Source organism: Rhinolophus sinicus, chromosome 8 (assembly GCF_057876585.1).
Source record: "Rhinolophus sinicus isolate RSI-liver-muscle chromosome 8, RSI-T2T, whole genome shotgun sequence".
NCBI lineage: Eukaryota > Metazoa > Chordata > Mammalia > Chiroptera > Rhinolophidae > Rhinolophus > Rhinolophus sinicus.
In genome coordinates, this window is record NC_142508.1 from 44,471,509 (window position 1) to 44,499,471 (window position 27,963).

The following is a 27,963-nucleotide window of genomic DNA, read 5'->3' on the forward strand; positions in this document are numbered from 1 at the left end:
AGATCTGCATATAAAGCATGTAGTACAGCGCCTGATACGAGCAAGCACTGGAGAACTGAGACTGGCAACCATTTACCAGGTGTGGGAGGCCTGGCATTCAAAACACTTGGCTCTGGGAAGTCTAAGGTCAGTCATTTGAGGTCCTTTGGGCAATCTAGGGCAATCAGAAGAAACTGTGAAGTCCCAAGGGCAAAGGTCAAGGGAGAAATGGGTCATGGCCCCATTTATTTTATTTTTATTTTTTATTGGAGAATATTGGGGAAAAGTGTGTTTTTCCAGGGCCCATCAGTTCCAAGTCGTTGTCCTTCAATCTAGTTGTGGAAGGCGCAACTCAGCTCCAAGTCCAGTCGCCCTTTTCAATCTTAGTTGCAGGGGGCCGCAGCCCACCATCCCATGTGGAAATTGAACCCTCAACCTTGTTGTTAAGGGCTCCCGCTCTAACCAACTGAGCCATCCGGCTGCTTCAATGGCCCCATTTTTACTGATACTGAACCTGCAGATTAATTCTGTTGTCTACAATTTAGGGAACGAAGGAGGTTTCTAAAGTAGGACGTGTGGTAGAGAAGTTCCATTTAAGAACAAGGCCTGGGCTTGGGATACGATGTAAATAGGAGGGAATTCCTGTGAATGGGAACTTTCATCCAAGTGTTTTAAGGCGGGCCCAGGGTCGGAGTCACAGCCAACGCCATTTACCAGCAGTCAGGCCATTTACCAGCAGGGGACAGATGGTGGGATGGATGTTTTGAATGGCGGAGGTGGCTGTGGGCAGGAGACCGGAATGAGAAAACACACACGATTTGGGGGAAGGGTGGGCCAGGGACTACGGCTGGAGATTCCTGGGGAGGCGGAGCTCTCCCAGAGGAGGTGCCAGGGGTGTTCGCGGAGGAGGCGGGTGTCAGATCGCGGGGCGTCCGGGCAGCAGTTGACCACGTGGGTAAATTGTAATCTCTCCAAAGGGCCGCCCAGAGGCAGCTGGGCCCTCCCCGGGTGAGGGCTGCACTCGGGGATTTTGCCCCTCCCTCTCTCCCGCCTGCCGCCTGATTTCAGAGCCGCCCGCCCCCAGCGCTGGACTTCACCCACCACCCCCGGGACCGTCTGCCCACACCGCCGTCCCGGGGCTCCTTAGGCGGGGCCGACCCCGGGGAGCCCCCCGACGGCCTCCCAGACCTGGGTGGGGAAGGGGATCTTAGCCCGCTGCCGCCTCCGAGCGAGCCACCAAGTGAGCGCCGGGACAGGTAGGGACCGAGGTCGGGACCCGTGTCCGGTTCCCACTAGCAGGCCGGGCGCCCCGGGAAAGATTTCAGCCCAGGCCCTGCCCGAAGGGGAAGGTATCCCGAAGTCCGGCACCGCCGCGCGCCTTCCCGGACCCTCCCGCGTCCTCGGCTGTCGCAGCCAACTTGTGCCCCTTTAAGTCCAGAGTTACACAATGCACACTTGAAAGCCCCTGATCGCACGGAAATGGCTTTGCATTTCAAACGGGTCCTCTAGCGCCCACGCTTCTCCACTCGCCGCGAGTAGGCGGAGGCCACCATTAAGCAAATCCCAGTCCCAAGCGACCGATCCACACGTGTTCACAGCAGCGGCTGAAAGGTCGACCACTTTTTACCAACTCTGGGTTCTGTTTCTTCTGGCTAGCAGCCCCCTTTCCAAATCTGGGAATCAGAAGTCTTAGAGCGCCGTTTCTTGATTTAGCAACTTGGGCACAATATGTTTTTCAGCTGCGACCGCTCCTCCCAATTTAAATTTTGTTCTTCTAAGTTAACTTTCGCAGTGTTCAGTTATATTTTTTCACGTTCCACATCTTGTTCCTTCAATTTTAGACAGCATCTCTTTACTCCCTGCTTGAAAGACTGCAATATTAGGAAACTACTTCTAAAACAAGTAACTTTCTAAATGTCCCAGTAACACAGAAGAACAAAAGACAAATAGGACAACTCTTTGCATGAAAAATAAGTCCTTTAAACACCTCCCCCGCAGACAATTAAGAGTTTTATTAAATGACTTTTCAAAAATGGCAAAAGTAGTTTGTGACTGTGGTGCATCACTTAAAGCTTTTTCTACTTTTTATTCCTCTAGTAGTTATTTCCAAATCTCTAAAGCAAAGTCTTGGATTACTTCTTAGTTTATCAACTTTTACACAATGTCCACTAATCCCTTGCTTGAAATAGACAGGGAAAGCTTTCATCACCTGCAGTTTTCTCCCCCTATATAATCACAGCATTCTTTTTAGTATCTCTATTGGCTACTTTTGTAACATAAAATAATTTTTTAAACTAGTATTTCTTGTTCCATTTATATATTATATATATATATATATACACACACACACACACACACATATATGTATAATGTGTATATATACATATTATATAAGTATCTATAGTGCCAAAAAAATGTATACACGTGGCCACTTTGGTCAACGTTGCTCAAGCAGTAGCTTGCCGTAATCAGAAGTAACCACTTTGAGCACCTCTTGTAATTGCAGAAGTCAAACGTGACTTGTATTCAGCTTTTGTTATCGGTACATATTGAGTATTATAATTTTAATACAGTTTTTTCCTTTCTTAAAATGTGTACGCATTTTTTTGGAGAGATATATATATATATGGTATGTTGACTCCCTTTTTGTAAGTCCTGGCTGAGGAATCTGCTTAAAAATGTTTTTTCATATAAAAGTTTTATACTTATTTAAATACTATTTTTTATCCAATCAACTTAGAAGACATATGGTTCGCAAATCAAATAGAAGTGAGTCTGCTTTATTTTTTTCTGTGACAAAAATAATATAATCTCTTTAAGAAAAATGGAAAAGGCAAGGCAGTGTTTTAGATTAAAAGGAATTAAGGAGACCAAGCCATCCCTAACGAGGCCCTGACCTTGTTAGAAGACACAGCTACTGAAGACCTACGTGGGACCATGAGGAAAATGGTTCAAGGGTTGGGTATTACGAGGTAGAACAGATTTCCCTTAGGCCGTAAGTGGGATCACAGTATAGACCTATAGAATCCCCTTATTCTTTCTTAGAAGATACATGTTGAAATATTTCAGTTTATCAAAAAAGAAAGAGAAAGGAAATACAGCAAAATGGATGTTTGTTTTCCGATTCTTTCAGTTTTTTTTATGATGAAATTTTTATGGTGAAAATGTGGAGAAAATAAAGACAATTTAGAAACTAAGAAAGAGATCAAGACGTACAGGCACAGTGGCACAAACCTTGGGGTCCTCCACACCGAGTTCTCAAATCCTGGCTCTGCCACTTGCTTGTCTGGTGACCCTGGGTTCATTGAGTCCCTCCTTCAAGCCTCAGTTTCTCCAGCTGAAAAATAGCTGTTACCTCTGAGGGTGGTTTGTGAGGCTTCTGTGAGATTCTGTAAGCACTACCCACGTGCCTAGAACAGAATTAGTGCACAGTTAACAGTAGCTGTTCATATTTTGTGAAGGGTTTTTCTTTTTATTTTTTTTTAAAGATTTTATTGGGGAAGGGGAACAGTGTGTACTTCCAGGACTTTTTTCCAAGTCAAGTTGTTGTCCTTTTAATCTTAGTTGTGGAGGGTGCCATTCAGCTTCAAGTTGTTGTCCTTTCAGTCTTAGTTGTGGAGGGCGCAGCTCAGCTCCAGGTCCAGTTGCCATTGCTAGTTGCAGGGGGCAGAGCCCACCATCCTTGCGGGACTCGAGGAACTGAACTGGGAACATTGTGGTTGAGAGCCCACTGGCCCATGTGGGAATCGAACCGGCAGCCTTCGGAGTTAGGAGCACGGAGCTCTAACCGCCTGAGCCACCGGGCCAGCCGGTGAAGGGTTTTTCTTGACTCCCTGTCTGCTCACCTGCAAATAACTGCTGTTAAAATCTTAACTGCTGTTGAGTCCTTCCTTCTATCCTTTTTTTCTAGAGATGGATTTTGAACTTAGCCTTTTCTTTCTAAAATTCCTGAAATGGCTCCAATCTTGCCATTGGTACAGTTTTGTGTTCTCGTCCCACCACTTCCTAAGTGCATCTCCCCTTAGCCCACATTCCTCTAGCCAAGGTTCCCATGGTGGCATGATCTCACACATGGAGATGCAGGCACGGACTCCAATCCCATAGTTGGACATTAACTGCTAATCATAGTAACAGCGGTCATAATGGCAGCTAACATTTGTCAAGGGCCAGGCCTTGATCTCTGTCAATTTTCCCATAACCAGGAGAGATGGGTTTTATTAGAAGTCCACAGTGTCTTTTCCAAAACTCTTGTGAATCCAGATGTCTTTGGGAATCCAGACCTTTTGAATATAAAACAAATAATAGGGAACCCATTCCGTACATTACATAAGACCCCTCATGGGGGCTGGGGTGCATAATGTGATCAACCACTAAACTAATATTTCTTCAGTGAAATGTCTGTTCATACTCAGTGTGATAAACAAAGCCTCACATAATTTCGAGTCAACTCTGCCACCAGTGGGTCTTGGAAAGACTTGGTTTTCAGAGCTTTTGGATTTGGGGATTGTGAGAAGAGATGTGGAGCTGAACATTTCCCTTTTGACAGAAGGGAAATCTGTACTCAGGGAAAGCCATTTGCCCCAGGTCATGTAGAATTTAGAGTTAGTTCTGGGACTAACGCAGAGCTAACTGAACCGGCAACATGTAACCTCTCCCCAGTTCTGTCACCAGCAATTTCCCACACAATGTCCCTTGTTAGCCTGTGATGCCCTCTCCCCCAGAAATGTCAGTGCTGTCTCCTGGGAATGAGATGATGCATAGAAAGAATTTTCTGGGGTGACTTACACAAAGAAAGCACTCAAAAAAAAAGTGAATTATTATTTGCACTAAGATGCAATTAGACTATTTTCTTTTTTGGCTTAAATCATCATGGTGTTCAGTGACAGCATTAATACTTTTTTTTTAATTAAAATTGATTGGGGTGACAATGATTAGTAAAATTACATAGGTTTCAAGTGTACAATTCTGTAATACATCATCTATGTATCACATTGTGTGTTCACCACCCAGAGTCAGTTCTCCTTCCATCACCATATATTTGACCCCGTTTACCCTCTTCTACCACACAGCATTAATATTTTTTAAATTGCAAAATATAACGTCTATTCAGAAAAGTACATAAAACATATGTGCACAGTTTAACAAATAATTGTGAACACCCATGTGACCGTCACCCAGTTCAACGGGAACGTCACCCGGCCCAGTGCTTCCCAGTGAGCATCTTCTAGTGATGGCCCTGTCCTTCCCCGAGGGAACCACCATCCTGACTTTTATGATGTTCATTTCCCCACTTTGCTGTTCCTTATATGAGTTTAGTACCTATGTGCATCCATAAACAATATTGACTGGTTTAGCCTGTTTGTGAACTTGCTAAGAGTAGACCCGTTGGCATGAGTATATAATTTATCGTCCAAACCAGGAAATTTTGGAAGGAACAGGGGTCAATATTAATAATGATCCTACTTACCTAGGTGTAGACCAGGACTGCCCCAGGCAACCCAGGCTGCTTGGTTGTCCTGAAACCCACACTTGAGGTGTCTTGCTGTGTCTGGCATCTTTCACCCAAAATTGTGCTTTTGAGTTTCATCCATGCTATTACGGGTACTATTGTTAACTCCTTTTTATTGCTATGCAGTATTCCACTCTGTGGCTACCTTAATTTATTTATACATCCTACAGTGGATGGGCATGTGGGTCGTTTCCGGCTGGAGCTGTTAGGAACAATGCTGTCATGAATATTCTAGGATGTGTTTCCTGGCTCTGGGGCCTAATTGCTGGGTCATGGGGCAGATGTATTTTCAACTTCAGTAAAAAATGCCCAACGAGTTTCCAAAGGGATTATACCAATTTAGACACCCAACAGGAGTGTCCATGAGTTCTCAGTGAGAGCATTTTAAGTAAATTATGGTGACAGTGTACTGGTTGATTGGTTGGTTGGTCGGTTGGTTTAAAAAAAAACGCCCATATTCTTCATTACACATAAATTAGAATATACCAAAAAGCCAAAGTAATTTCGCCTCTACTTCACCCACACTGTGGCCCAGAGGGTAGTTGGGTAACTGCGAGGGTGATGACATGGAAATGACAAAGAAACAAAGAGAGAAATTCAGAATCATCTATTACTGACTGCGATGAAAGATGGTTTTTAGCCCACTGAATATTTCTTTCCTGCTTGGTCACTCCACCAATTTTTAATAATTGTACTTTTTTTTAGATCGTTTCTTATTTACCTTGGTAACTTTATATTTTATGCTTCACTTCTGTTTTTTTATTCTGGCAGGGGTTTTTTTTTTGTTTTTTTAAAGATTTTATTGGGGAAGGGGAACAGGACTTTATTGGGGAACAGTGTGTACTTCCAGGCCTTTTTTTTTTCCAAGTCAATTTGTTGTCCCTTCAATCTTAGTTGTGGAGGGTGCTGTTCAGCTTCAAGTTGTTGTCCTTTCAGTCTTAGTTGTGGAGGGAGCAACTCAGCTCCAGGTCCAGTTGCTGTTTTCTAGTTGCAGGGGGGCACAGCCCCCCATCCCTTGCGGGAGTCGAACTGGCAACCTTGTGGTTGAGAGGTTGCGCTCCAACCAACTGAGCCATCCGGGAGCTCAGCGGGAGCTCAGCTCAAGGTGCCCTGTTCAATCTTAGTTGCAGGGGGCGCTGCCCACCATCCCTTGTGGGACTTGATGAATTGAACTGGCAACCTTGTGGTTGAGAGCCCACTGGCCCATGTGGGAATCGAACCGGCAGCCTTCGGAGTTAGGAGCATGGAGCTCTAACCACCTGAGCCACTGGCCGGCCCTATTCTGGCAGTTTTTGATTCCCATGATGATAGGAAGTAGGTGAGCCCAGCATTTTGGCTTCCCCTCCTCGCAACCTTTTATTTCCCATCTTTTGTCGGTTATACAATTACTTCCACACTGTCAAGGTTGATAACATCAATAGTTTGTTCTGTTGCCATATTGAAGTCTTACATGCTTTGACTGTTTGCAGGGGTTTCTTGGACAGCTTGATCGACATGTAATTTACATAGAATAAAATTCAGCCCTTCTAAGTGTACAATTAATTGATTTTTAGTGAATTCACAGAGTTCTGTTGCCATCACCACAAGTTTAGAGCATTTCTATCACCTCCAAAATATTGCTTGCGCCTATTTGTGGTCACTCTCTGTTTCCATGCCCAGTCGTAGGCAACTACTAATCTACATTCTGTATCTTCAGATGTGTCTTTTCTGGACATTTCATATATATACATCATACGTTACAAGGTCTGACAATTAAGTTCGCGAACTTGTTGCAGTGATGTTGCTAACCTTTTTTGCTGTCAGAGGGATTATTCATTATGAATTTGTACCAACTGGACAGTGAACCAAGTTTACTATTTGGAAGTGCTGAAAAGGCTGCATGAAAAAGTTAGACAACCTGAACTTTTCACCAATAATTCATGGCTCTTGTGTCACGACAATGCACCAGCTCACACAGCACTGTCTGTGAGGGAGTTTTTAGCCAGTAAACAAATAACTGTATTGGAACAACCTCCCTAATCACCTGAGCTGGCCCCCAACGACTTCTTTCTTTACCCAAAGATAAAGGAAATATTGAAAGGAAGACATTTTGATGACATTCAGGACATCAAGGATAATACGACGACAGCTCTGATGGCCATTTCAGAAAGCATTCCAAAATTGCTTTGAAGGGTGGACTAGGCGCTGGCGTTGGTGCAGAGCTTCCCAAGGGGAATACTTCGAAGGTGACCATAGTGATATTCAGCAGTGAGGTACATAGCACTTTTTCTAGGATGAGTTTGCAAACTTAATCGTCGGACCTCATATTTGTAGCCTTTTGTGTCTGGCTTCTTTCATTCAGTGTACTTACTGTTTTGGAGTTCGTTCACATTGTAGCATGTACCACTACTTTATTTCTTATATTACTGAACAATGTTCCATTATATAGATAGACCATGTTTTATTTATCCATTCACCAGTTGATGGACATGTGGATTGTTTCCAAATATATAAAGCTGCTATGAACATTTGTAAATAAGTCTTTGTGGACATATGTTTTCACTTGTCTTGGGTAGTCTAGTAGAATTGCTGGGTTTCATAGTAAATTTTTGTTTATCTTTTTTTTTTTTTAATGTTCAACTTTTAAAGAAACTGCCTAGCTGTTTTTCAAAGTGGCTGTACCATTTTACATTCCCAGCAGCAATGTGCGAGGGTTCCAGTTTCTCCATTTTCTTGCCAATCTCTTTGAACATTAGCCATTCTATGTGGGCATGAAGTGGTGTCTCGTTGTAATTTTAATTTGCATTTCCTTAATGACGAATGTTGAGCTCTTTTCATGTGCTTCTTATCAGTCATTTGTATATCTTCTTTGGTGAAATGTCTATTCAAATCTTTTGTCCATTTTTTAATTGATTTGTCTTTTGATTGACTTTTAAGTGTTTTTTATATATTCTAGATACAAGTCCTTTATCAGATATGTGATTTGCAAATATTTCCTGAAAATCTATAGCTTGTCTTGTCATTTTCTTAATAGTGTCTTTTGAAGTACAAAAGTTTTAAGTTTTGATGATGTTTAATTAATCCATTTTTTTCTTTTATGAATCACACTTTTGGTGTTGTATTTAAGAAATCTCTGTCTAACCCGAGATCGTGAGATTTTCTCTGGTTTTCTTCTAAATTCTTTTTAAGAGTTCTAACATTTAGGTCTATGATTCATTTTTAGTTGCTATTTGTGTATGGTGTGAGGTAAAGGCCTAAATTCATCTTGTTGCATATAGATTTCCCAGCACCATTTGTTGAAAAGATAATCTTTATGCTAAGAGACCAGATAGTAAATGTTCTCACCACAAAAAGAAATGATAATTATGTGATGTGATGGAAGTGTTAGCTAATGCTACAATGCTAATCATTTTACTACTGTGTTTCCCCAAAAATAAGACTTGGCTGGACAATCAGCTCTAGTGCATCTTTTGGAGCAAAAATTAATATAAGACCCCATCCTATTTTACTGTAATATAAGACCGGGTCTTATATTAATTTTTGCTCCAAAAGACGCATTAGAGCTGATTGTCTGACTAGGTCTTATTTTCGGGGAAATAGGGTATATATAAATGTATCAAATCAACATGTTTTACACCTTAAATTTATGCAGTGTTATGTGTCAATTGTATCTAAGGAAAAAAAAAAGACAGTCTTTTCCCATGAAAACCAATAAACAGGGATCCTATAAGGAAAATGCCCATAGCCTTCAGTTCAAATGGATTCCTTTTTCTTGCACATTGTCAAATGAACCTAACATGGATACAGTTTAGAGTATATCATATTTGGACCGTGATTTTCTTGAACGGTTTTTTGTTTTTCCTGTAGTTCCTCATAGCTTTAATTTTTCCCTTTCAGGAGAAGCATTTTCCTATGTCTAAAATATCCAATCTATTTCTTGGAATTCATTTTCTTGTTGAAGGCATTCTTCCTTTTATAGTAGCCTGTTCTTGTTTTGTTTTGAGTATCTTCTCAAATTTAAGTGTACCCAGAACCAGCTATGTACTCTGCAGGGCCTAATGCAAAATGAAAAGTTGGGCCCCTTGTTCAAAAATGATTAAGAATTTCAAGTTGGCGACAGGAGAGCATTAAAATAAGAATAGAGCCCTTCTAAGTGTGGGGCCATGTGTCACACATCCCTGGCCAATGAAGCCTGAAGGCGGCCCTGAGTGTACTAATTAGGGTGTTTTCTTTTCCTTTATGTTCTTTCATCCCTCTGCATTATCTCTGTTTCTTCTGGGGTCAGTTCGCATTAGCTCTATCTGTTTACCTTACTTTTTCTCTTTCTCTTTCAGGCTGCTAGTTTTCTTCAAACATCTGGTGATCCTTGCTGGTCCAATCACATTTGCAAACAAGGGGCTACTTTTTTTGAAATCTCTGGTAGGACAAAGCCAGCCTTTGCTGGGAGCTCACTCCCAGATGCTAGAATGGGAAGGGCTGTACTCAGGCACACCAGAAGCCTGGCTTCTTCCCAGATGCTTCACGCAATTTCTCTAGAGAACCATTATCCAGTACTGTTTTGCTTTTCTTGTGTGTAAGTGTTTGGCAGCCTGAAATGTGTGTGGCAGAGCATGAGGGAGGAAAGAAAGGAAGCAGGGAGCCCACAGACACAGTTTGTTCAAAGATGGACTAACCTTTGTTCTCACTCTGCCCTCTCACTCCTGATCTGCACGACGACTCCAGCCTGGGCCCCTTGGACCTTTGATTCTGAGTCCAGAGCCTCTGGGTGGTCCTGGAAGCCCCCTTTTCCCTACCTGAGTTCTATCCTGGCCCCTACGCTTTTGTCTGCTTTCTGTCTTTCAGAAATATATCGACATTTCTTTTTTATTGATGGTCTTCCTCCTGTTTACTTTGCTTTTCAATTTCTTTGCTGTACATAGAAAGAATGCCCTTTGAGAAGGAGATCAGGCTGCCCCGATTGCAACCCCTACTCCACTTCTGACTTCTGTGTCACCTTATGTGAGTCATTTCACCTCTCTGGGCCTCAGTTTCTTCCTACTGTGAAGATCAACTGGGATAATACAGAAGTCACAAAACAGCCACCCCAGTCTCTTCCTGGCTGTACAGGTCTATCTTACGTGGCCCATACTATGCTTTAATTCTTTTAATGCATTGTTAACATTTAAAAATTATGTGATTTCACATAAACACTGGGATTTCCAGTTTCTTTTGAAAAGCTGGAAGATGTGGCCAATCTGGGCCCACCTTCCTGCTTGGCAGTAAATCAGGCAGAGTGAGTTTTGGCCCAGCCTCTGGGCTGGCTGTCATCTCTGATTTGCCAGTTTCCACCACTCCCTTTTTCTCCCACCCACTCGGCCTCATTTAAGATGCTGCCTATTTCTTGTAGGCATTTGAACCTGGAATTCTTGGGATCCTGTTTCAAGAGCATCTAATGCAGGACCACGCACATATGAGCTGTTATTATTCTGAGGCCAGCGGGGGCGGTGGTGGGAGTGGGGGCTCAGATGCAGGCCCTGCTCTGATCACCAGGCAGGCCCTACTTCCCCAGGGTTGCATTCACCAGAAGGGGTGCCTTTAAAAAGAATCTATCAAAAGTCTCATACAGGCCTGTATAGGCCCTGATAATCAGTAGCTCATTCTGCCTTCTCGAAGGGGAAGACGCACTGACTCTTTGAACCAGCAAGTAGTTCTAAGGAGCAAAGGATTTTAATCTTGTCCTCTTGATTATTTTTATATAACCATTTGTTGCAGGTTAGAAACAACACAGGCACTACAGTTCAAGAGCAAAGAGTTAAAGTGAATAAAGGAGAATGTCAGGTGGAAGAAAACCTCCCGAAGGCATGGAAAGGAAGTCATTAGCCATTGTGTCTAAAATTAAAAAGATTGACAGTACCAGGTGCTGGCAACTGCAACTCTCGTACATTGTTGAGAACGCAAATGGCACAATCAGGCTGAAAAAAACTATTGGGCATTTTCTCGCGAAGTAAAATAATATACTTATCACGTGACCCAAGGTATTTCTTCATGAGAAATGAAGACATGTCCACATAAACACTTGTGCATTAATGTTCATAGCAGCTTTATTCATAATTGCCCCACACTGGAAACACCCCAAATATCCGTCATGGTAAGTGGATAAACAGATTGTGGTTTATCTGTTCAATGGAATACTACTCAGCAATAAAAAGGAATGGACTGATATACGCAACAATGTGAATGAATCACACAGACGTTATGCTGAAGAAAAGACACAGGGAGCACATTCTATATGTATCAGTCAGGGTCCAATCAGGAGACCAAACCCCCACAGTCATTTGAAGGGAGAATGTTTAATATACAGAATTAAACATTCTGCAGAGCATTAGAGTAAGAGGGATTGGCTACTAAGACATAAAGAGAAGGCTGAAAAATACAGAAACAACAGATAGTAGGAGCAGCTACTACTCGGAAGATCTAAGAGAGATCTCGAAAAAGATGGCAGTCCCAGGCTATCCTTGACAGCCCCAGCAACCCTGATCTCATTGGACTACACTGGCTGTGGCTCACCAAAGGGCAAAGCAGTCCCTGTGGTGCTGCACTTGTGGAACTTGCTGGAAATGCACCCTCTTTAACTTTCCAGAAGTCCATTCTATAGGGTGCTGGGGAAAGTGGTTCACAAGGAAGTGTCTCACCAGAGGCACTGGGCTAAGAAACCACCAGAAGTGGGTGTCAGGGGAAGATGCTGGGTGCGGGGTGCTGTTGATTAACAGCCACTGGAGAAGTTTGCACACTGCGGGAGCGGGGCAGCAGTAGCTGCCTGCCCTGGGGAAAACTACGTCTGGAAGCTGGAAATAAAACCCTTTCCTCCTGCAACGTCTCTCTGGCTCCCTCTACTGGAAAAACAACATCACGTCAGCTGGCGAAAAAATTGAGGCCAAACTCCAGTTTCGCAACTTGGAGCTGTGAGACAGTAAATCAATAACTGGCACACTGTATGATTCCATTTGTATGAAATTCCAGAAAATAAAATTGAACTTATAGTGACAGAAAGCAGATTAGTGGTTGGCTTGGGGTGGGGATGGGGGTGGGGTTTGACTGCGAAGATATAAACCTTTTGGAGTGACAGAAATGTTCCATATTTTGGTTGTGGTGATGGTTACGTGCTTGTATACAGTTGTAAAAACTCAATTATACACTTGAAACGTGTGCACTTTATTGGATGTAAATTATACATCAGTAAAGATTTCTTTTTTAAGGTACTCATTCTGGGAAACGTGATTCCTGTGCAAATATAAATGGAAAGACACGCACGTGGGAGCGCACATAGCACAAATGCACCCGAATCCCACACCGAGGTACCCCAGCTTACACTGGTGTATATGTCTCTCGGGGGTGTTATTGGAGATGGTTTCAGGCATTGGCTCGGTGGCTTGCTCATTTATTCTCCCTGAGGAGTTCAAGTTCAATATAAGTGCTGTGAGTAGTTGGCAGAGTTTAGGTGCCCACTCTCGTCTCCTGTTTTCCCCCTCCCCAAAGTGAATCCACAGAGGGCATCTCACATTAGATTCCTGATTCTTTCAGATGATCAAATCCTCATCCTAATAACTAAAGACTTTTTAAAAAAATTATCATTGGGTATTATTCCTTGCGTCCTGGGTATGGTTTAGGGATATTTGTCCTTTACTGCTCACATTAACCCTTTGAAATAGAACAAAAATTATCCATGTTATGGGCAAGAAAGCTGAGACTCAAAGGTCAGAACATACCTGAGAGATAGCCTGCCCAGGAAGAGGCAGAACCAGGATTTGAACCAAGATCATCTGCCACCATGGTGGGACCTCCTGACCACCACCCATCCTGCTGAGGGCAGCAGCCCTGGGCCTGGGAACCCTCACATGCTGCCTGCTCTCTACAGAATGGTCCTAATAGGCTTTATGGACACTGAATCTTTGCCAGTTGGGTCTTTTACCCCCATGATTTTATTATGAAAATTGTCAAGCATACAAAAAAGTTGAAATAATTACAGTGAACACTGACTCCTAAGAAGGGGAGACAATGGTAATGCCCACATAGCTTTTAACCTGATATTGAAATACGACCATTCGTAGTAACAGTTTATTCAGTCTTCCAAATTCACAAAACAAGATAAAAAGTTAGTGAAATGACATTTCAGGTACTAAAATACATATCACATCAAGTAAAAAATATTTTTAAATATATAAGAGTTATACATAAATTTCTAATATGTTAACAACTGATAAAAATAAAAATAATTTATGAATCAACTGAAATAAAATTCTAATGTTAATAGCAATTAGGTAATAAAATTAATCAAGTGAAAACAAGACTGCTAACTGAAAGTTTAATGAATCATGAGCCTCAAAAATGAAATTACATTGTTCGATCTTTGTCAAAAGTATATACTCTGGGAAAAGTATGGGCTAGCTAGAGAGACCATGTGGAGATGGAGAAATGCCGGAGGAGCCCCAGCTGTGCAGCCCCAGCTGTTTGAATCACCCTATCCAAGGTTGTTAGACACAGGACTGAATAAGCCATCAGATGACACAGAACCAGACTCCGCCTGAGGGCAACTGCGTACAAGCCCCTGAGAACTGCTTCACTGAGCCCAGTCTATCCCCAGAGCCATAAAAAATAATTATTAAATAATGGTTATTGTATAAGTCTCCTCCAGCAAACAAACAAACCATGTCAATGATGTCTTCACTGAGACTCTTCACTGAGTCTCATTTTTGTGCACAATTTTCCAATCACTATGAAAAGGTCTCTGGCCCTATACAATTTGAGGCATTATTGAGAAGAGAGATAAGCTCACTCTAAATAGTTTCCACAGGTTCCTTCATTTTAAAATAGCCCTATCTTTTGTTTGATAATTTTGGGGAGAGGTTTTTTGATATATTTTGTTCCTTACCATGGACTATTATCTCTGTCCTTATTGTTATTGTTTTTAGTAAACCCTTTATAGAAAGTGCACAAATATACAGTCTGATGAATTTTTATAAATGACTACATGCATCTAGCCAGCCCTCAGCTCAAGAACAGAAAAATAAAAAGCTTTCTAAATGAGTGTACCTCTGCCCAGTTTGAAATTTGAATGCTGCCTTAAATTCTCGTGGTAGAGAAGTTTTCGTTGTTGCTCAGCAGACATATTCATCATGACATGAATCATTGAGTATCGATCACAATCTCAAGATGCAAAAGATTCCAGATTTTTAAATAAAATGAAACAAAGGTATTACACCAACAAAAATACCAGTAGTCACAATAGCTAGAACATGGAAGCAACCCTTGCCTATGAGCAGATAAATGGATAAACAAAATGTGGTATATACACACAGTGGAACATTATCCAGCCTTAAAAAGGAAGGAAATTCTGGCCCATACTATAACACGGATGATGAGGACATTATGCTAAGTGAAGTAGGCCAGTTACAAAAAAAATACTGTATGATTTTTCTTATATGGGTGAGTTAGTCAAAACCAGAGATACAAAGTGAAATAGTGGTTACTGGGGGCAGAAAGGAATTATTGTTTTAAAAGATGAAAAGAGTTCTGGAGATAGATGGTGGTGACAGTAGCACAACATGTGAATGTATTTAATACCACTGAACTAGACACTTAAAAGGGTCAAGATGGTAAATTTTATGTTATGTAAATTTTACCACAATCTTAAAAATGGAGGAAAAAAGAGAAAGAATTAGCCCCGTAGAATAGGCAACGAGTAAAAACAATAAAGAAGATTTCTGAATATATATATAAAATATATGTTATATATATTATATATTACTTTAAAACAGCATCGTTTAGAAACAAAACAACAAACAACAACAAAAAATGCTATTCCTGAATTACATTTACTAGGCTCAAAGGAGATAAATTTATTTTTTGCCCCAAATCATACAGATAGGAAGTGGGTAGAGTCAGGATTTGAACCCAGTTTGGTCTGCATCTACAGTCGGGGCACCCATGGTTTCTATTGGGGGCTCTTGGCATTGGGGGCAGGCCAGTTCTTTGTAGGGGGTACCCGTCCCATGCAGTCCAGGTCACTGAACATCGTTACATTTAGCTAGTACTCAAAACACAGTGATCTAAACAATAACCTTTGTTTTTTTGTGTTTTTATGGGGATTGACTGGACTCAGCTAAGCAGTTCTTAAGGGTTCGTACGGATGCAGTTGCCATCAGACAATGGCTGGGGCTGGGTCGTCTGAAAACTCACTCAGTCCTATGTCTACCGTGTTTCCCTGAACATAAGACCTAGACGGACCATCAGCTCTAATGCATCTTTTGGAGCAAAAATTAATATAAGACCCGGTCTTATTTTACTGTAATATAATACCAGGTATAACATAATATAATACCAGGTCTTATATTAATTTTTGCTCCAAAAGATGCATTAGAGCTCATTGTCCGGCTAGGTCTTATTTTTGGGGAAACAGGGTAGCACGTGGGATGGGGAGACTCAAACGGCTGGGACGCTCCAGGCATTTCTCTCTTCACGTGGTCTCCCCAGTGTGGTGACTTCAGGGCAGCCAGACTTCAGTGGTGATCCCGGCAATAGTGTGCTGGAGTGGCTTGCACCAGCTCGAGTGGATTGTGGGCAATTATTTCCAACCCCGTTGTTCAGGGACGTCCGTCACATTGGTAGCTTGCAATCAGCCATGGTCAGTGAATTTACACCACAAAAATCAGCAAACATTATAAACCTAGACTTCTTTTTCCCCCTGGAGAACCAGTTGTTAAACATTCAGCCGTACACCACTGGACTCTGGGCTCAAAAGGCACATGTCCTGAGAGTCAGGCAGAGGCCTTATCCTCTGTTATAACCTGGCCTTGGAAATCCCTTGGCAATGTCACTTCTGCAGTCACAAAGGGCTGCCCATGTCAAAGGAAGGGGTTTGAACTCTACTATTTAATGAAGAGAGGTCAAGTCCTGGAAGAGCATGTCAGATAGGATGTGTTGTTATAGCCTTTTGGGGAAGATACGGTCTGCCATAGCATCATGGGTCCCTGGAAACCATACCAGTAGTCATAGTGACAACCAATAAAATAACCTCCCTCTCAAATACACACACGTGCTCCCAAACACCTAGGCAGGAGGCAGTGCTGTGCCTTACATGTCCCATACTGACCCAGCCAGTGGTTGGCATTCTGCCATGTGGACACGTGGCTACAAGGCATCTCATGGCTCTTAGCAGAGTGTCCCAGGACTCTCATGAAGCACAACACTTGAAGGTCCTTGCTCCTCAGTGTGCGGGGCCACCCCTAGCTCCAAATCCCCCATTGGCCAGTGACTCACACCCACGAAGCTATGCTCTGGTGAATTTCACATCCTGCCTGGCAAGCTAGTGGACTTGCTTATAAGTTGCAGCTAATTTTTAATGCAACTGGTAGCTGCCTGTTGGAAAGCACAGCAACAGGCTGTGCTTTTAGAGAGTTGGAAAACTCTCTAAAGCTGGTTTCCACAACTTCTATAGCTGGTCTCCACAACTGAGTCACTGTAGTGGGAGTGAAGGGGGTTCGGGCTTCTTGCCATGTCCACAGACCTCTTGTCTGAGACAGGCTTATTTCTTTCTTTTTTTTTAAATTGGGGAACAGTTGTGTGTTTTTCCCAGGATTTTCATCAGCTCCATCCAAGTCAAGTTGTTGTCCTTTCAATCTTAGTTGTGGAGGGCGCAACTCAGCTCCAGGTCCAGTCGCGGTCCAGTCGCAGTTGTTAGTTGCAGGGGGCGCACCCACCATCCCTTGCGGGAGTCAAACCGACAACTTTGTGGTTGAAAGCACGCGCTCCAACCAACTGAGCTATCTGGCCACCCCGGAGCCCAGCAGAAGCTCAGCAGCAGCTCATTGACTTCATTCTAGTTGCGGAGGGATCAGCTCGCTGGCCCATGTGGGAATTGAACAGGCAGCCCTGTTGCCCAGAGTCCGCACGCTAACCAACTGAGGCACCCGTCCGCCTCGACAGGCTTATTTCTTAATGAGACCTTACTCAATTCATTTAAAAATCACACAGCTGACACGAATCGAGCACTTCCTGGCGTTAGGTAACAGAACAAGTATTAGATCATTGCAACCTCTTAACCCAAGGCATCCTCCAAGAATCATTTTGGTCATTAAAATAAGATGATGGGACTCAGTGAGATGATCCAGCTTAAATGTGCAGCACAGTAGCTTAAGAGCCCAGTAAATGTCACCACATGAAAATATCGTAGTTAAATGGTTGCTCGTCATCTTTTTATGATATGTAATAATAGTAGCAGCTAACACAATTTAGTGCTAAATATTAAATTAATATCACTCTGATTTATGAAACACCATCAGTTTTTCTTAAGTGCTTTGCAAATATTAACTCATTTCATCCTTACAACAACCCTATGAAGTAGGTGCTGTTAACATCCCCATTTTCAGAAGAGAAAACTAAGGCACACAGAGAGTAAGTGAAGTGCCCTTGGTCATGCAACTAGCAAGGAGCATAGCTGGGACTTGAACCCAAGCTGGCTAGATTCATGTTCAAGGTTTTTCGCACTAGGCTGTTCTACCACTGATAGGGAAATGAAATGAGTCACTAGGTCTTGAGCTAATCACTGAGTTCTTGTTAAAGGTGGTTCACCTCGTTATTCCTCAGTTTCCTCATCGGTGAAAGTGGGTTTCTAATGTGATGATGTGTTCATGTAACATCTCTTTATTGAACACTTACTATATGTCAGGCACTGGCATAGACACTGTGGTATGCAGTATGCAAAGTAAACAACAGTTCTGTCCTCATAGTGATTACACTGTGTTGAGGGAGACAGACAATCAAGAAGATAATTAAGTAAATTATATATACTTACGTAGGTGTGGGGTGTCTTAGGCAATGGGACCTTTAGAGAAGCATAAAGTAAAGGGGGGGTGGAGTAGGTGGTGGTCATAAGGCTCTGACATTGTAAATAAGGTGACCAGGGAAGATCTCATGGAGAAGCTGATATTTGAGCAAAGACCTGAAGGAAGTATGGAGTTGAGCAAAGAAATTCTCTGGTTTCAGGTGGAGGAAACAGCCCGTGCAAAGGCCCTGTGGAGTCCCGTGTGGCTGGGGCAGTGAGTGAGCGGGAGATGAGGGCAGTGAGGCAATAGGGGCAGGTCATGGGGGCCCCTGTGGGTCACAATGAGGACTTTGCCTTTAACATAAGTGAGATGAAGCTACAGGAGGGCTCTGAGCAGGGAGGGACAGGATCTGACTCAGGTATTCACACCTGAGCTGGCTGCTTGTGAGGAACAGACAATTGGGCAAAGAAGAGAAGGGAGACAGAGATGGTCCAGGTGAGGGGTGATGAGAATAGATGAGATCCCCAAGGGAGTGAGTATTGCTGGAGAATTGGAGGTTCAAGGGCTGATCTCTGACATTGCAAGATCAGAGAGCGAAAGATGGAACAACAGCCAAAAAGACTGACTAGGAACCACCAGGCAGATGGGAGGGGTCAAGAGCCATATGTGGTGGCCCAGAGCTAAGAAGGGGTAGTAATCACACTGTGTCAGGTGCTGATGACAGATCAAGCAAGGTGAGGACTGAACAGCCACTATTGGCTTAGCACCAAGAGGGCCATTGGTGACCTTGACATTTCAGGGTGAGGAAAGGGTAAAGCCTAATTAGAGAAGATTTAAGAGAGAACAGGAGTAGGATATATAGAGGCAGTGAGTATAGACAACTTTTGTGAGACATTTTACTATGAAGTGGAGCAAAGAAATGGGGCCATGGCTGGAAGGGAAGGTGGGATCAAGAGGTTTGTTTTCAGATGAGAGAGATGACACTGTGTGACATGACCAGAATGATCCAGTTCAGAGGGGGAAACTGAAGGGGCAGCAGAGAGGGGACAGCTGTGAGACCAAGACCTGAAGTGGGCGGGAGGGATGGGTTGACGGACACAGGGGCAGTCACATTGGGAAAGAGCAGGGGCAGACGTGTGGGCACAGGGCAAGTAGGTGGTCGATAGGGCAGGGGGCAGGCTATGGAAGTTCACTTCTCATCACTTGCATTTTTTTCCTGCAAAATAAGAAGCAAGGGGACAGTTAAGAGGTGAGAGAAGATGTGATAGAATAGGGGAAAGGGGAGAAGGTGTGAAATAGTTATCTGTACAGAAGAAGAGAGAGTGGATAAGAGAAACGTAATCTGATTGCTGGGCAGCTTTAGGGGCTTGAAGGTCAAGTTCACAAACTTGGCGTGAGACCAGCCAGTGGAGTTGTGTATTGTTCTTCTACCACTTTAAACTGTGTGGTACAGACATAGGGTAGGTGGCTGGATTTAAACAGGGCTGGATTTAAACAGGGTCACATGTAGGAGGAAGCCAGAGGAGGCAGGGTGTATGCAAAGAATGTTTTTAATGATTAATCAAGGAATGTAAACTGGATTAGGAAGAAATGAAGAGTTGAGGAGGTGTGAGGCAGTGAAAAGGAGGTAGGCACAAAGGATAGCCGTGGGTTGGAAGGATTGTGGGGCACTAGAGGGAGAGCTGGAGAGGAGGTGATGGGTGGAAAGACGCCTACGATTGAAGTTCTGGAGAGGCTGTGGTTATTGAGACACAGGCGGGCGACCATGGGAGGGAGGGGCTGCGAGGAGAGCAGGTCAGGGAACTGAAGGGAGGGGTGGCAGAAGGATCACCTCCTTGGATATGGAAATCACCAAGAATGATGATGAGAGCAGGGGATTGGTATTGAGCCTGGAGCTAATCTCATGGAGAAGGGTACCTTCAGGGTAGTGATCTGGGTTAGCAGATGGTGCACATGGTGGGTAGCTCTACTCTGATGACAAGATTCATTGTTGGGGGCTTTAGGGGAGAGTGGAGGGAGAATGGTCTGGAAGCAGCACCAAGGAGCAAGGAGATTTACCCACTTGAAAGGGCCTCAGGAGAGCTGGGTTCTAGTTAGAATAAGAAGGTGGCAAGAATGTTCAGTGAAGAGACTGAGAAAATAGATCTTGCTGAAGATAGTTCATGAAGTTCCAAAGGCCACAGGAGTTGGGACAGGTTGGGGAAAAGGGTGGAAATGGTTTTCTCCTAGGTGGGTTTTCCTCGTGGGTCTTCAGTGTGCTTATGGTTGTATACATAAAGTGCTTAGCCTGACACAAGTGCGCCGGCCCGAAATGGAAGCTGTGGTTAGCAGTCCTGGTGGAGTCATGGTCTGGCCAGGGGTATCTTGCTCAGAGGGAAAGCCCCCTGCTGTCGATCATCCCTCCGGAGCCAGGTGGCAGCAATTACGTGCCTGGTTTTCGCGGCCACAGCAGTCCCCCTGTCATCCATTGGAGCTGGTGGGGTCACGGCCAAGACGCAGAAACCTCGCGTCCTGGGAGAAGTGGAGCGAGACCAGACTGCACTGACCCACTAAACCCTCTCAACCCGCAGGATTCCAGTGGCCGGATATGGGCGCCCGGCCCTCGCGGCGGCGGCAGCCCGCGGATCCGCCCATAGCCTTGGACGCGCTGCCCCCGGAGCTACTGGTGCTGGTGCTGAGCCACGTGCCGCCGCGCGCGTTAGTGACGCGCTGCCGCCCAGTGTGCCGCGCGTGGCGCGACGTAGTGGACGGGCCCTCCGTGTGGCTCCTGCAGCTGGCCCGCGACCGCAGTGCCGAGGGTCGCGCACTCTACGCGGTGGCGCAGCGCTGCCCGCCCAACAGCGAGGACGAGGAAGAGTTTCCACTGTGCGCCCTAGCGCGCTACTGCCTCCGATCGCCCCTCGGCCGGAACCTCATCTTCAATTCCTGCGGAGAACGTGGGTGCCGGGGGCGGGGTCGAACTGCGGGGGCGGGGCCAGGCATGTGTGGGTTTGCGGGCCCGGGTGAGGCAGAGGGAGTGGGAGTGACCAAAACGAAGGAAACGGGCGGGGCCAGGGCTAGCAGTCAGGGGAGTGGTCGAGAACAAGACTTTTGGGAAACTGGGTGGGTGAGGCCAGGGAGGGCCTGGGGAAGAGACGGACTGGGTGGGAGGAGCCAGGGGCTGTGGGCAGTAGAGGGAGACGAAATGGATGGGCGAGACAAAGCGGGAGGAACCGGAAGGCGGGGCCGTGGCAGGAACGACGAAGCGCTGGGATTGTAGACTCGGTCGTCGTGGCTAAAGAGGGAGGAGCCAGGAGAGGCTGGGGAGAAGCTGATTGGATGCTGGTGGGGGCGGAGCTCACATAGAACTATGAGTCTCGTTGCAAGGCTTTGGGGAGGAGGAACTAAGCAAGTGGGCGGGGCCAAGGCAGGAGGTGTCAGGGGGCTTTGGTTGGAGCGGGTGGAACCTTGGTGTGTGGATCCCAGAGCGCGGCCGGGGAGAAGCCAAGTAGTTGAGAGGTTGAAGGGAGACAACTGGATGGAGGTGCGGGGGGGGCAGAGTGGGACTGAGGTGAAGCTGAGTGGATGGGCAGAGCTGAGTGACGCGGTCGTGGGAAGGGACCGGGAATGCCAGCTGTTGGGAGGCGGGACCAGAGTAGAAGAAGTCGGGTTGGAATGCAAGAGGGAGGAGCTGGTGGACCGGGCGAGAAGGTGGTGGCAGGCGAATCCCTTGTCTTCAACCCCGTTGTATCCCACAGAGGGCTTCAGAGGCTGGGAGGTGGAGCACGGCGGGAATGGCTGGGCCGTGGAAAAGAACTTAACACTGGTGCCGGGGGCTCCTTCTCAGACCTGTTTCGTGACTTCTTTCGAGTGAGTGGTCCTTGATCCCTGGGTCAAGGGCCTCAAGGAGGGAGGAGAACCCTACTGTACCGTCCTCATCCTCACCCTCACCCACCTTCACCCTTCCCTCATTCATTTATTAAGTCAGGCAATCAACAAATACAAGATACAACATGAATTCAGAAATATCAGGAACCTGCTGTTTTTTCATTTGCATTTTAGATGTTGGGTGGGGAGAGACATTAAACACAAACAGTAAAATAGCAACACAGTAAACGTTTACAGTACTTACCCTCTGCGACATGCTTTACATATAACTCTTTTAATCCTGGCAATAACCCTGTGACGTAGATACTGTTGTTATTTCCATTTTATAATAGGAAGCTGAGGCATAGGAGGTAACCAACATCTAGTAAATAGTGCAGTGGGATTTGAACCCAGGTAATCTGGCTCCAGAGCTTCTGATTGTGATAAATGCTATAAAGACATCACAACAGTTTGATTGGTTACTTGATTCTCTTTATCCTCATACCCCACGCCCATTTTCCTTGTCCTCTGCCCCCAGAGTCATCCACTTATATGGCATTAGCCAGCTATCTAGTAGTTGCCACATATTAGGGGTGAAGTGATATCTCATTGCTGTTTTAACTTGCATATTTTGATTTACTGCTAATTAAGCATCTCTTCATGTGTTTGTTAGCTTTTTGGATTCCCTCTTTTGTAAATTTCCTGTTCATATTTTCTATTAGGGCTGATGTCTTATTCTTGTTGATATACAAGAATTCCTTGTATATTCTAGATATCCATCCCTTGTTCATCCTGGACATTGCGAAAGTCTCCCACTCTACCATCTGTATTAACTGTCCATAGTGTTCTTTGGTGTTCTTTGTTGTTATTTTCATATGATCGAATTCATCTCTCCTTTTTTTGCTTTAGAATTTGTTTTTGAAATTTCGTTTAAAAAATCCTTTCCTACCCTTAGATCCTAACAATAGTCTCTTATACGCTCTTCTAGTAAACTTGTAGTTTCATCTTTCCCATTTAGAACTTTAATCCACCTTTGAACGTGGTGTTAGGTAAGGATCCAGTTTGCCCCCCTCCCCCATATATTCAGTCAGGTTTCCCAACACCATCTACTAAAGAACCCATCCCTTCCCTATGGAGTGGCTATGCTGCTTCTATCATTTATGAAGTTCACATGCATACCTAGGTCTGTCCCTGAGTGTTCTGTTCTGTTCTACTGTCAGCTTCCCAGGTTTTCCATCAGTACTACACTGTTTTTATTATCATGGCATATTCAAATGAGGGAGGATGGTCTGTTTACAAAGATGTAGGCAGACCACCAGGGATACTGTAGGACCCCAGGCTAGTAACTGTGAGGGAAGGGTCATTACCATCCCCCAGAGAAGGAAGCGGTTACTGAAACATAAGACAGAGAAGGCTGTGAGGAGAGGGCATTGTGGAGCTATGTCCTTTCATTGAGAGACACAGCAGTCCCATGGTGATCCCGTGGGGGGTGGGGGGCAGGAGAAAAAAATACCCTGATTTTACTCTCTTCTCTCCCTTCTGTCTCCTGCTGGAGCTTCCCATTGGCTGACCCAACAAGAAGTAGAGGGTAAGGGAGACCAGTCCATACAACAATACAATCTTAGAGACCTTGGGCCCCCACATTTTAGAAGACACCGGAATTCCCTGTTCAATGTGGGTCTCCATTTGTACTCATGTCCCAGTCCCCACAAATAATAGAGGCAGAACTGCATCCAGGTCAGTTTTCTGGAGTCCAGGGCAGGGTGGAGAATGGTGGAGGGATGTGAGAAGCCAACCGGGATACCCAGCCCATCACACGCCTCATCTAGAAAGGAAACCCTGAGGAGCTGCTTTAGACAGGCTGTCAGGGGAGGCTTCTGGGAGGAGGTGATTTCTAGGTTGTGATTGTCTGCTCCACCCCCGCCCCTACCACCTCCCCTTCCCAGATGGTGCTTCAAGCGGCAGCTTGTGGACTTGGTAATGGAAGGGGTGTGGCAGGAGCTGCTGGACAGCGCCCAGATTGAGATCTGTGTGGCCGACTGGTGAGTGAAGAATGGCAATCTGCCCCCAGAACCAATGGCGGTGGCAGCAGTTCTGCAGAAGTGGCTCATTTCATGCCCCCATCAACGCCATGGGCTGGCCACTGATACTGTGCCCCCCCCGTTCATAGTGAGGCTGAGAGAGGCGAAGTGATGCTCTTATAGTTGCAGAGTCTTAGTGAGCCCAGAGCCCCCCCTCTGTACTCCTCCCCACCTCTTCCCAGCAGGCCCCAGGGCTGTTGACATGGAGACCACTGACTGGCTTGGCTTGGTCGGAAACAAGGCGCTCCCCTCACCCACTCCACCCCTGTCGCATGCAACTCTGTGCTGACCCTAAGAGCTTGTGAACACCAAAGCCTCAGAAGAATTGGCAGCACTGAGCCCTAAAACTGAGGCTCCGAAGGGGCAGAGTTGGGCCAGGGTACTCTCTGGCTTCAGAGCCTGTGGGCCTACGATGAGTCCCCTCCTCTCCAGAGCATCCAGGTTCCTTCACAAAGCACTCCGGCTCCTCTTCCCTCAAGCTCTTTGCTCCTCCACAGAAAATCCAGTTTCTTCCCTGGACTGTCTCCTCCCAGAGCTGTGGTCACCCCAGAGCATCCCGATTCCTCCTTCCTCAGGCTCCTCCCCAGAAATACCCAGACTCCTCCTCGCCCAGGTTGTGGTTTATCCCCAGATCCCCACACACATACACACCTAAACTAAAGCCTCCAGGATCCACCCCAGGAGCACCCAGACTCCTTCCTCAGGCTCTGGCTCCACCCCCAGGAGCACCCAGATTCCTCCCACAGGCTCGGCTTCACCCCCAGAGCACCCAGTCTCCTTCCTCCAGCATCCCAGGCTGACACCTCTCAATAAGGGGTGTGGGTGTGTGACCCTCATCAAAATGCAGGGAGGCCCAGCCCTCAGCCTCCCTCCCCCAACCCAGAGACTGGATGGGTGGCAGGGGCATCAAGGCTCATGGCCACATGGCAGGTGGGGCGCCCGAGAGAACTGCGGCTGCGTCTACCGGCTCCGGGTCCGCCTTCTGGACGTGTATGAAAATGAAGTGGTCAAGTTCTCAGCCTCACCCAACCCGGTCCTTCAGTGGACTGAGAGAGGCTGCCGACAGGTGGGTCCAGACTGTTTTCCAGGCCACCCTGACCTCAAAGGCACACCTAACCCTTCATCCTGCTCAGATTTCCTTCCCAGCTCACATCACCACTGGATATTTATAGTAACAGCTAACAACCTTTGAGGTCATTACATCCCAGGCCATGTTCCAAGAGTTTTCCCTATTAATTAATTCACTTCATTAGCACAATAGCCTAGTTGTTCAACACACATTTATTGAGCACCTAATGTGTGCTGGGCATTACTCTAGGTGCTGGAAATGCAGCAGTGAACTGAAGTCCTTACTGTATCCCCATTGTACAGGTGAGAAAACTGAGGCTCAGGAGGTTACATGACTGGCACAAAGTCACACTAAAGCTTGCAGGGCCTGATTCCAGCCCAAGCTGGCTCCCAAGCCTATGCTGTCATAATCATTGCACCTCACTTATCAAAGTGACCTTTCAGGTGGTTTGTTTCCACTCCTGATCTCCTCCCACCACCCCCCACCCAACACCCAGACACAGTATCCAGAAAGATCCCATTAAAAAGTTAATCAGATCACGAGTCTCCCCTTCTTGTGACCCCACTCCCATGGCTACATCTCAGAGTAAAAGCCAAAGTCCTATGATGCAGCCATAGAAAGGGATGCAGCACGGATCCACGCTACAACATGGATGAATCTTGAAAACAGTGCACTAAGTGAAAGAGGCCAGACGCAAACGGCCACATATTGCATGACTGCATTTATATGAAACGTCCAAAATAAGCAAAGCCATAGAGACAGAAAGTAGATAGATTCGTGGTTACCAGAGGCGAGGGGGAGGGAGGAATTGGAAGTAACGGCTACTGGATATAAGATTTTATTCCCTGGGGTGATGGAAATGTTCCAGAATTAGGCAGTTGTGATGGTTGCCTAACATTGTGAATATATTAAAAACCACTGAATTGTACAGTTTAAAATGGTGCATTTTATGTTGGGTGAGTTTTAGCTCAATAAAAAATTGCAAACGATGAAAAAGCCAGAAACCAGGAGCATTCGAGCTCCCCCAGCATGTCATCAGTTTGGCTCAAATAAACTCATTAAAAAAGCAAGAAGCCAAAGTCCTTCCTTGACCCAAAGGCCCCACACCATCCACCAATTACCTCCCTGACCCCCTCTCCTACTTCTCCCCTCACTCCGCTCCAGGCACACTACCTCAGGGCCTTTGCACTGACTGGTCCTGTCGGGAACTCTCTTCCTCCAGATTCCTACATGGCTCCCTCCTCTCCCTCCTTCAGGTCTCTGCTCAAATGTCACCTCCGTGGGGCCTTTGCTTACTCACTTCACAACCCCGCCCTCCTGCAGAATTCGCATCTATCTTCAGTGTTTGGGTCCCCTACTAGATGGCCAGTTCCACCAGGGCAGGGTCTTTGTGCCGCTTTCTTCACTGCTGTATCCCCAGCGCCTAGAGCAGGACCTGGCATCTACCTGGTGTTGGGGAGCATCTGTCCAGGAGGTGAAGGAAGGAGCCCACAGGTCCTCACTCTCTTCTTCTTCCCCATGCAGGTCTCCCACGTCTTCACCAACTTTGGCAAAGGCATCCGCTATGTGTCTTTTGAGCAGTATGGGAGAGACACGCGCTCCTGGGTGGGGCACTACGGTGCCCTGGTGACCCACTCCAGTGTGAGGGTAAGGATCCGCCTCTCCTAGCCCACCAGCCTGATCAGCCCTTCCAGGACCTACTGTCACCTGCCAGACATGACTGACAATCAAGCGTGGCTTTGCAGCTGGGGATACCTTGTGGCCTGTTCCCAGCCAGCCTCCCCCGAACCCCACTTGAGGCTACTTCGGCATAGTGGCCCAGATGCTGCTCGAGAAACCAGGGATCCAACCAAGCTGTTCAGAGCTTCCCCAAAATAACCAAGACCTTTATTTTGCCTGCAAATTGTTTTCTTTCACATGTGGATGTTAGTTGGCAGACCAAGTCAGAAAAACAAAAGCCAAACCAGGATTTCTAATGGGGAAAAGCTGCCGACAACCTGGGACAATTAGTTGGCATGTTTCCACGGTAAGCTGATTGCTGGCGAGGAGCAGAGGCCAGTCAGGGCAGCCTGTCCTCGAGAGGACCAAGGGCATCAAAGGGAACCCTTTCTGTTTTGGGGAGTCTCTGGCATTCAGCCACCTCCAGTACTGCCCATCAGCACCTCCCCTTGGGGTCAGACTGGTGCTATTTCTTGCAGAATTCCTGAGGCCCCGCTAACCCCCAAACTGTCTTCCACCTGCACCTCCTACCCCAGCCTCAGAGGCAGCTCGCCTCCTGCAGGGCAAACACCTCCTTTTCTCGAGTCCGTCTGCATACAAACTGCAGGAGCACGGCCTGCGATAAAGGAAAGCTCGCCTGTCCTGACTCCCACGTCTCCTGCTTCCTCTAGCTGGGCACAGCCACCAAACTAGCTCAATAAAGTTGGTGCTAAATGTGATGGGGAACTGTTGTCTGTAATTAATGCACTTATCTTCCCCCCATTCTGATTCTAAAAGGACTTGTGGGATGTTGTCAATTATGAGAACTTGAGGTGCGCTAAGCCTTGTGCTGGAAACGGAGGCGGCGGGCTACAAGGCAGCACTGAGCAGCTCCCGTGCCGGTTCTCAGGGTTCTCCCAACAGCTCTCAGGCAGGCACCATTATTAACGCTATTTACTCAAGGAAAACGGGCTCAGTGTAATGACCCATCCAAGGTCACCT

The 27,963-nt window shown here is 45.8% G+C and overlaps 1 protein-coding gene across 5 annotated transcripts; it reads left to right on the plus strand.

Annotated features, from left to right (window-relative positions):
- Positions 1-27,701, plus strand: LOC109458065 (F-box only protein 17). Of its 5 annotated transcripts, none has more exons than XM_088800173.1 (7): positions 1-126; positions 20,838-21,203; positions 22,005-22,116; positions 23,666-23,701; positions 24,060-24,155; positions 25,125-25,260; positions 26,788-27,701. In XM_088800173.1, exons 2-7 carry the CDS (start codon positions 20,855-20,857, stop codon positions 26,929-26,931), a joined length of 873 nt encoding a protein of 290 aa, XP_088656299.1. In that variant the 5' UTR covers positions 1-126; positions 20,838-20,854; the 3' UTR covers positions 26,932-27,701. The 5 variants fall into 5 exon arrangements, with proteins under 5 accessions (XP_088656299.1, XP_074170460.1, XP_074170457.1 ...); XM_074314356.2 differs by lacking the exon at positions 1-126 and adding an exon at positions 960-1,235; XM_019751400.3 differs by lacking the exon at positions 1-126 and adding an exon at positions 960-1,235 and having other exon boundaries at positions 23,669-23,701.
- Positions 27,702-27,963: the final 262 nt, after the last annotated feature.